Source organism: Egretta garzetta, unplaced genomic scaffold, assembly GCF_000687185.1.
Source record: "Egretta garzetta isolate BGI_Z169 unplaced genomic scaffold, ASM68718v1 scaffold372, whole genome shotgun sequence".
NCBI classification, from domain to species: Eukaryota; Metazoa; Chordata; class Aves; order Pelecaniformes; family Ardeidae; genus Egretta; species Egretta garzetta.
Window position 1 is genome coordinate 821,820 of NW_009258889.1, and position 8,699 is coordinate 830,518.

General features: G+C 46.4%; 1 protein-coding gene across 1 annotated transcript; it reads right to left on the reverse strand.

The window, feature by feature from the left end:
• Window positions 1-728: 728 nt before the first annotated feature.
• On the reverse strand, window positions 729-8,247 carry CUNH7orf26 (chromosome unknown C7orf26 homolog). Its single transcript, XM_035889693.1, has 5 exons — window positions 8,030-8,247; window positions 6,595-6,760; window positions 4,234-4,761; window positions 2,391-2,430; window positions 729-1,806 (listed from the first exon to the last, which is right to left on the reverse strand). Exons 1-5 carry the CDS (start codon window positions 8,210-8,212, stop codon window positions 1,599-1,601), a joined length of 1,125 nt encoding a protein of 374 aa, XP_035745586.1. The 5' UTR covers window positions 8,213-8,247; the 3' UTR covers window positions 729-1,598.
• Between the last annotated feature and the right edge of the window lie 452 nt (window positions 8,248-8,699).

Sequence of the window (8,699 nt, forward strand, 5' to 3'; positions counted from 1 at the left end):
CAGAAGGGACGGTCCCGCTCCCTACGGCCACGTGGGCAGCCCCCGGCACAGCGCGAAAGCAAAGCTGGTAATTAAAGGGGGAATTTTAAAATTAGCGATGGATCCGCGAGCACAAAGGCTGGGGGGACAGGACGTGGGTCGGTCACGCACCTCTCCCACGCTTTCCACACTGCGAGGGGCATCCCGTCACGCTGCCCGGGGCTTGATGCCCATAATGACTCTAATCCTGAAATTTTAAGGTTTTTTAGGTTTTGTTTTTCTTTTCCCCCTTGTCTTTGAAGCTCTAGAAAGTGAGATGAGATAGGCTATTTCACTTGGAAGCAACCTGCGATGATCATCTAGTCCGACTGCCTGACCACTTCAGGGCTGACCAAAAGTTAAAGCGTATTCTTGTAACATTATTACAAATTTGCCTTTCCTTTCCAGAACAGGGCAAACAGTTTCCTTCTCAGCCGTTTCATTCAAATCACATTTTCACAGCTTCCATCTAATCTGTCCTATTTTTGCTGCCAGCGTGCAACCAGGTAACCCCAGCCACCACATCTCCAAGGAGGAAGATGGACAGCCATGGAAGTGGCTGTAATAAAGTCACTAACATAGACAAAGGACCCTTCTTTCTCACTTTTTCACTCAGCAGAGGGGGGGCTCAGAGCATCACAGCACGACAATAGAGAAGAGCTCAATGAAAGGGGCTGGACGACGCGTTCTGCCGCCCTTCCTGGGCCGCTTCCGCACCCGCAGCGCCTCACTTGGGGCTGGTCAGCACACCGCAGCCAGCCCATGGCCAGTTTTCCAGACAGCATTAATTAAATGCACCAGATCTCACCCCAAAGTTTCAGGAATCACCAATTGAGGCGTGTGAAGAGGGCGCTTCCCGAGCCTGGAGGGTGATGGGTCACTGTGGCCGTGAAGGGGTTTCATTCCCTCCCTAGCACAGGCCTAACGAGTCGGACCTTCTAATCACTGTTTGAAAGAAAGTGGCAGAATTATCTGATGCTTCTTAAATTGTTTCCTTTAATAGGAAGTGCTGCTTTACTCTACCTTGTGCTTTTGAAACGAACGTTTGTGTTCCAAAAATATACAGTGTGGGCATACTCTGTAGCTATAGATACAAACATTTACAAAGAAACGAGCAGGCTGGAGCAGACGAGCTTGAAAAAAATCTCACACTTTTCTTTCTGGCCCTCCTAGAGCAAAACCAGCTGGGCTCACCGTGCCGTAAACAGATCAGGGCTGCTGAAAAAAACCACATGATTGAGAAATATCCATATCCTTGGTGAATATACGAAACAATGTGGATAAAACAAACAAAAAAAACCCTCAAAACCTTCCACACACTGCAGAGGTTTGGAGTTTCTGTTGCCTCTTCCCACACCCTCTTTTTGTCCCTGTGATCTGCATCTACATCTGCATCCCGCATCCAAATCGACTGCAGCCTACCTGCCTGTGTCTTCTCTACTGCCGAAGGGCTGAGCCCTCCGGTGGGCACTGCTCAGCTTTACACCAAAGAGGAAAATGTGGTTCCCAAGACATTTGGTTTCATCTGCAAGGCTTCCTCAAACTAAGGGAAACTGTGTACACTCTACAGTCTTAGCATTTTAGCGAATAGGTCGGTATGGGAATGTCATTCCTGGTATAAAAGTTTGTACAGGGTGAGCCGGGAGCGCCGGGTGAGCCGGGAGCGCAGGGTGTGCGGCGTGCGCAGGGTAGCCCAGAGGAGGAGTATGGATGTGAGGATAAAATCCTGGTGGCAGAGCGCCATGGGTCGGTTGCTGTACTGGACCTGAAATCACCAGCTGGAGCAGGCTGTGGAGAGAAATTCAGACAGGCATGAGGATCATTTGGAGGAGGCTTGTGTCGTGGCTCTCCCCAGCCCACAACAGCCTGGCTCTAAGGACAAGTCATAACCAACACACAGTGCTGCTGAGAGGCAAGAGGACAGTGATTCAATTACTCTCTTTACAGCTTCCAGCAGACTTTTTTTTTTTTTTTTTAAAAAAAACTTGGTTGCTCTTTGCAAAGAGGCAAGAAGCAAAGTGCAGTTAAGTTTAAACTAAGGTAAAACAAGCAGGGAGTTGGGGATGGGACAACTTTGGGACAGGTTCCACACTGTAATTTCACTTTCCCTCGCTGTGCGTTGGTTCAGAGACTGGGCGAGATCATCTATATGGTGGGAGTCACGGAAGTCTCCCTTCAGTCAAGAGTCCAGTTTGCAAGGGAAGAAGTAGCCAGCACTATCACCTTTATCCTTGCACTAAACTGTGTGTGAATAAAGGCTGACTTCCCAAAAGTACACACAAATTTTTAGAGGAGATTTTGTCTCAGCAGCCCTCAGGTGGGTGTCTTGGAATACACCTCAAAACCAACACAGCTGTAGAAAGGTCTCTTACTTGTTATGCGGTAGCCTGGAGCACACTGTTCTCAAGTCATCTGAAAGAGGACAGAAGACATAACAATAAGGGTAAAGCAGAAATTAGAGCAATTTTCCACTCCTCTCTCCTTTCTAGGAAAATGAGATTACTGAAAAAGCTCTGCTCATCAACAGATCCAGAATCCCATTCTCAGGCCAAGAAAACTTCCATAGGAGAGAAAACGTTTCTCCACCTCACCAGTCATTACTGCAGCTTTTCGACATTTAACCTATGCTGCCATGTGGGAAATGCAGCTTCATTTCAAGGCCGACCCAGCCTTAATATAGAATTTGCAGTATCAACATACTATCAAGAAGTAATTAAGACATAAGAAATAAAAGACATGAGATTGCCCACTGAAAAGGGCATTTATGATGAGAAACACATCAGGTGAAAGCAAGGCAAAGCTTACCCAATACCTGTTTTATGTTGGTTTGCTTTTTTTAAACAGTGCTAGTGTAAAGAAAGGCTTGAGCGTTTGTGGTTTTTTTTTTTGCTGGGGTCTACTAACTAGAAATTGCACCTTTTTTATCATCTTAATGTCTTTTCCAGAACATTTCTTGGTACTATCTGCAAGTCCCATTCCGTCATGAGCTGCTCCCATCTCTTGGGCCCATCCAAGGAATACTTCTTTCAAGCAGATATTGATGAACACTTTGTATTTGCCCCTCCAAAGCAGAATAACTAGAACTGAGGTATTTAAAAACATACCCGTTGCTAGAGTCCTTTCAGGAATAGCTTAAAAACAAACTCCCTGTCTTGGTAGTTAAACACATCCCCGAAACACTGAAATAACTGGTATTTCAGCAGCTACTTATACTGAATTACTTTCCACTTCTACAGTGGAAATTAATTCTACTGAGCAAGTGCACAGAATATACCAGGTGAACAGCTAAGAAAAAACACACAGCCAAAATAAGTCATCAGCTAAAAAACCACCACTTTTCTGCCTGTTCTTACTACACTCAGAGCTATTTTATGAAAGATTAGAAAGCATAACGCTGACATTTGACCAGCAGCACTGGTTCACCCAGGGCAAAAGCCTCAGGCAGCTGCTGAGGCAGAGGCTGCTCTCCGCAGCCGGGGTCTGCACTAACTGCCCAGACTTTGGGAAGCTTTGACCCTTCTGGTCACACCACAAATCATCTGCTTTCAAGAAAATGTATGAACAAAACAAAAAACCAGTACATCTGGCTGACCATGCGTTGTGTTAAGGCACTTCCCTTTTTCCTCTCTGCAGGTCTTTTGGAAAGACCAGGAAAGACAGACGAGCGCCTCATTAGCAGGCTGCTTCACTCAGTTTAACTGAAACCGTACACACTGTAACGGGGTCTCATTACAGGAGAGCTGAAGGCCCAGAAGTTCCAGATGAACAGTTTTTGTTTGCTTTTCAAATCCATTGTCTAGCACACCCACCCCATGGTTTATCTACTTCATGGTAAACTCAGAGAAGTCAAACTGAAACACAATTAAACAATGCCTTTTAAATAGCCACAAGCAATTCTGAGCAGGTCAAATTTGACCCTGTGCCGGACACCCAGATATAACTCCCTTGTGCACACTGCAAGGTAGATCAATTCTCCAGCTCTGCAAAGCAACACACCAGTCACCTGCATCAATGATCTCTCCTTTCTTATTCCCCATCCAGTTATTTTTCCTTAAGTATTTCCTGCACTCTCACTTCCCAAGAGAGGCAAACTACTACTACACCCATGAACACATTGATCCATATCCTCTCCATCCCAAAACTACCTCTTACAACATCCACACACTGGAAGAGAATCCCGTGCCAGGGTCTCTGCCAGCTCCACCGACAACTTACCTCTAGTGCACAGGAGCGCTCCTGATGCCATGGCCACTTGCAAAGCCTGAGCCAGTCTGTCTAGAGCCAGTTCAATCTCTTTGGATGCATTGAGAGGATTGAGTTCATCAGATAGTCTGTTAATTTCCTCAACGAGCGGAACCACGTGGTCAAAGGGTACTAAGCCCAGGCGCCCATAAAGGTTCTTCTCTGTTAAATGCCCCTGAAGCATCATAAGAACCTGCAGGACACTCAGATGCAGTTTGGAATATAGCTGATGGCAATCTCTGTCTTCTCCTGAGGTGGAGTCCTTGGCAATTTTGCTGGGAGGGTGTCCATTTGAGAGGGAGGCTTTCTTCTTCCTTTTATAAGCCAAGGGGGCCTTCACACACCAACGGATCAGTCCAGTCAGCGGGGTGAGCTCTAGAAACCCTATTGGCAGGTTGGCTGCAATAGGAGTGTTTAAAAAGGTGATGAGGATCAAGCGGGGGTCTTCAAAGATCCAGGAAACAATCAACTCGAGCAGATCCGAAGGAGGGATGAGGTCATCTGAAGATAGGAAAGATATTATGGAGCAAGCCGAGCCTTGCACTGGAGCACAGGACGGCACAGTCTTTAATTAATCTCACACACACACCCTTCCCGCGCTGTCACAATAATTTCAAAACCTCCCCAATTCAGCTCGTTTTTTCCAGACACCAAAGGCAGGTCCTCGTCTGGCCCAGGGAAGACACCACCATGTTCCCATCAACTTCACCTTCTCCACCACCAAATGCCAACATTTATCCCCTTTCCCAGCAAAGCTTCTTTTGTCATTTTCTTCTCTCCCATCCATCATCTGCTCACTTCTTCTCTAAACTCAGTCTCCATTTATCCCAGGAAGTACAATGGGAAAGGGAACAGGAAAAACTTGTTGACACTTCTTTCTCTTCACCCCATTCCCCTTAACTCATTTCCTTTAAGACTTACCTAAACAAGCATGTCTCGTGGAAAAACTGAACGCAACAACACGATCGCATAACAGGTAAAGGATTATCAGATTATGTAAAGCTTCAAACTGCAGCTTGACTACAGACAAGAGAAACATTGACTTCACAGTCATCGCACAACGCCCTATCACAGGGGCAGGCTACTGGACTGAGCAACGTAATTCTGTTGTGCGTTGTGTATAGTGTCAACAAAGGGCTCAGCACAGAGCTACCTAGTTAGGTCTTTTGTACCTGAAATGGCTTACAGGACAAATCATCTGAACTACAAAATTACTGATGTGCACTGGATGCAGAATCGGTATTTTCCAGTTTTTAGCTTTTTCTGAAACCTCTGAGTATCACTGATACTGCTGTTTGTGTGATTGACTCCTGTCCTCAGCACCTGGTGGAGAGTGCCCAGTTACAGATCGTTCTTTGAAGAGCAAGCTTCCTTTTCTTGTGTCGCCAATAATATCCCAAACTAAGGAATTAAAAAAATGACTTCCTATAACTCGTGTTTCCTTTCTGACACATCTTTTAATTAGTTGGATGAACTTCCAAGTGGTTGCACAAAACAGATATAAAATACTGAGGACGAATATGCTATGGGCTCTATAAAAATTTTTATTTTTAAAAAAGGTCTTTTTAAGCCTGCTCCTCTCTCTCTCTCTAATGCCAAGCTGCTTATTTGGAGAAGACCATGCAAAACATTTCCTTTATCAATAACAAATGGTATTTTTTGGTTTATATGTGATGTAAGTATTTAGTGTATGTTGTTCCCTAGGCTACCCCGGGTCTCTCTTGCTGAGTAAAGGTAAATCAATCTTATTTTAGACACCTACACGTTTCTAGTGTCTGAGCAACGACCACCTGAGACAGGTCGTATCACCAGCTGGTCACACGTGCAGTTGAAGAGCGCACTGGAGGTACACCATTGATTGCATTTCTTGTCACTGCTCAACAGAAATCCTGCTCCCATTTGCAAACATTCAGAATTTGCATTTTCCCCCTTTTTTGGAAGGAGTTGTACTGACAGAGCCTGTATGCTGGGCAGGTGACACACAACAGGGAGGCCAAACTGCCCGGCCCAGGCAGATCAGCTTTCACTCCCAGAGCTGCTCAATCAATAAGGTCCTCGTGTCCTTTGTCCTCTGTGGGGGATGTTGCCCTTTGTCTCAGGTGTTACCTGGCTGCTCCTCCAGCAAAGACTCTCCCTTCAGCCACTGCATAGTTATTTTTGTTCTCACCTCAGTGATAGATGAGGCAACAGCCACACCCCTGAGCTGCTTCTGGCAATAATTACCTGGTAACAAGCATCTTTAGAATTTCTGCAGTTAATTCGCTTGCAACAGTTAATTTGTGTTGCATTATTCTGCATCTCTTACTTCGAAAGACACGGCTTGAAAACACTTACCTGAAGAGAGGTCGTAGAGCGCTGTGACGGATGTAATGAACTGGCAGCAGAAGCGAGGACTGGCGCTGAATATCTGCTTCAGTGTCTGGATGGACCCTGGCACCAAGTTGCAGTAGTCATCGACCAAGGCTCGGGCTAGCCTCACACAGTACACAGCAGGGGTTCGCTGCCGGGGCACGGGATGGCACACAAGGAAAAGCAGATTAAACCCAATCACAGAAAGTTCTACAGAGCAGACTTCAAAGTCTACATTGCCCAAACACTCTGCCTGCCCACCCCACCCAGCTGCTTTGCCGTTTCAACATTTGTGTTTCCACTTTCCCAAAATTAAAGCACATTTTCTCTCTCTCTCTCTCTGTATCATTCACTCAGACAGAAATAAAATTACTATTTCACAATATTAAAATAGATGGTGATATTTTGTGTTTACAGTACCTGCAATTTAAAATTATAGCCTTTTACTTCAATATTTTGACTTAAACAGTGATTTTTTTTTTTTGCTTCAACAGCATAGTTCTGCAGTTCAACTAGTTCAGTACCAGAAAAACTAGCTCAGTAACCTCTCAGTTACACTTGATATTTTTAACATGGAAAAATTCTGTGCAATCCCCATGTCACTTCAGAGCTGCATCCTGCAAAAAACTACACCTTCTTCTGCTATCCAGGTTACATCCCCTCCTCCTCTACCAAGGCTCATCAGGCGGGAGAAGAGGAATCCCACAGAAACTTCCTCAGTTTGCCTCCTGCCACCCTTCCCTCCCAGCGCTGTCTTTCTGCTCTTCTCCTTTTGTAAAGTAGATGAATTCTGCACATCCTGCAAAGGCAGCAGGAACAAAGATGCACTTCCCAAGGTCTACAGTGGGGAATCTCAATGGGAAAGGAGGATATATAGGAGATCCCTAACATACTGCATGCACGGATATGAGTACCAGACACAGGTATTTTGTGCCCAAATCTCAAGAGAGAGGTTTGCCTCTTTTGCCACACCCTAACTTGCACATGAGGGACAGTTTATTTCCCAAATTCCAGAGTCGGCTTCTTTGGGCAATGTGACTACAAACTGCCCTGCTTTTGTTCTCTGTGTCAGTCAGCCCCTCCCCCCCCACTCCCTTTCGATATGCTGGGGGGGTGGGGGCGGGGGGGAATCAATAGAATTTTCACACACAGTAAAAAACCCGAAATTTTCTTCTGCCAGTGCAGCACACCGATGAACTGGCAAAAGCTCTACCTTTATGCTGGAGGAAAGGAACGGACATGAGCACAGACGTGGGGTGAATGCAGCTGCAGCAGCCAGCTGTTGTAGCATCTTCAGCTGCCACAGAGGAGCAGCTAACTGCAACCGGCTATCACTGACTGTTAGGTGACACTCTGCCTCAGTTCACCCGTACCCATCACAGCACCCTCCCTCGCTCCTTCCCCTGCAGAGCAGCTGTACCTGCAGCCAGAAGGCAGCACATTCCAAAACTGGAACCCTGCACACAGCCACTGCCATGGAAACCAGCTTTCCTAGCAAAGCCATCCTGCTGTCATCTGCTTTGTTTCCTTGAGGGCTGAACAGAGATGAGAAAATGATCTGCCGGACTGAATCCTTGGTCTGCTCTTGGAAATAATTGCACATGATCTCAAGGAGCTGAAGTTCCTGAAGTGAATTCAACCTCTGAAAGAAAACAAAGGCAAAGCTGCAAAATATACCAGGGCTCTTGAAGACTCGAGAGAGCTGCTTTGGTGGAAGATAGGAACAGTAAAGGCTGAGAGCTTCCCCCAGGTGTTAGAAACTCGAGCTTTATGTGCAGCACACACATCCAAGCTTCCCAAACCACCGCTGCATTTACCCACTTGCACAGAAAAGCTCTAGGTTGTATTTGAATGCTTGGATACCCAAGGCTGGTGCTTGCCATACCACCCACGAACCGAGAGATCAGAGCGACAGCAATACCACGGTGAAAAATATTTCTTCCCTCTCCGAATAACAGCACTAAGGGCACCACCGGCGGCCTAGGGGGGTGTCACGGCTAGGCCCAGCAGGCCGCAGGCCCACACACCCCGGTTCCGCAGCAGCTGTGGCTTTTGGGCGCTGCTCCCGGGGAGTCCCCCCCGCAGCTCCA

What these genes read in the sequence shown, in the direction of transcription:
- CUNH7orf26 (XM_035889693.1), bottom strand. Translation starts at nt 8,212, where the DNA reads ATGTGCAATTATTTCCAAGAGCAGACCAAGGATTCAGTCCGGCAGATC. An exon ending in GTGCTGCCTTCTGGCTGCAG is followed by an intron (nt 6,761 to 8,029) that starts GTACAGCTGCTC and finishes GTGCCCCGGCAG; the next exon opens with CGAACCCCTGCTGTGTACTG. An exon ending in GCTCTACGACCTCTCTTCAG is followed by an intron (nt 4,762 to 6,594) that starts GTAAGTGTTTTC and finishes TCCTATCTTCAG; the next exon opens with ATGACCTCATCCCTCCTTCG.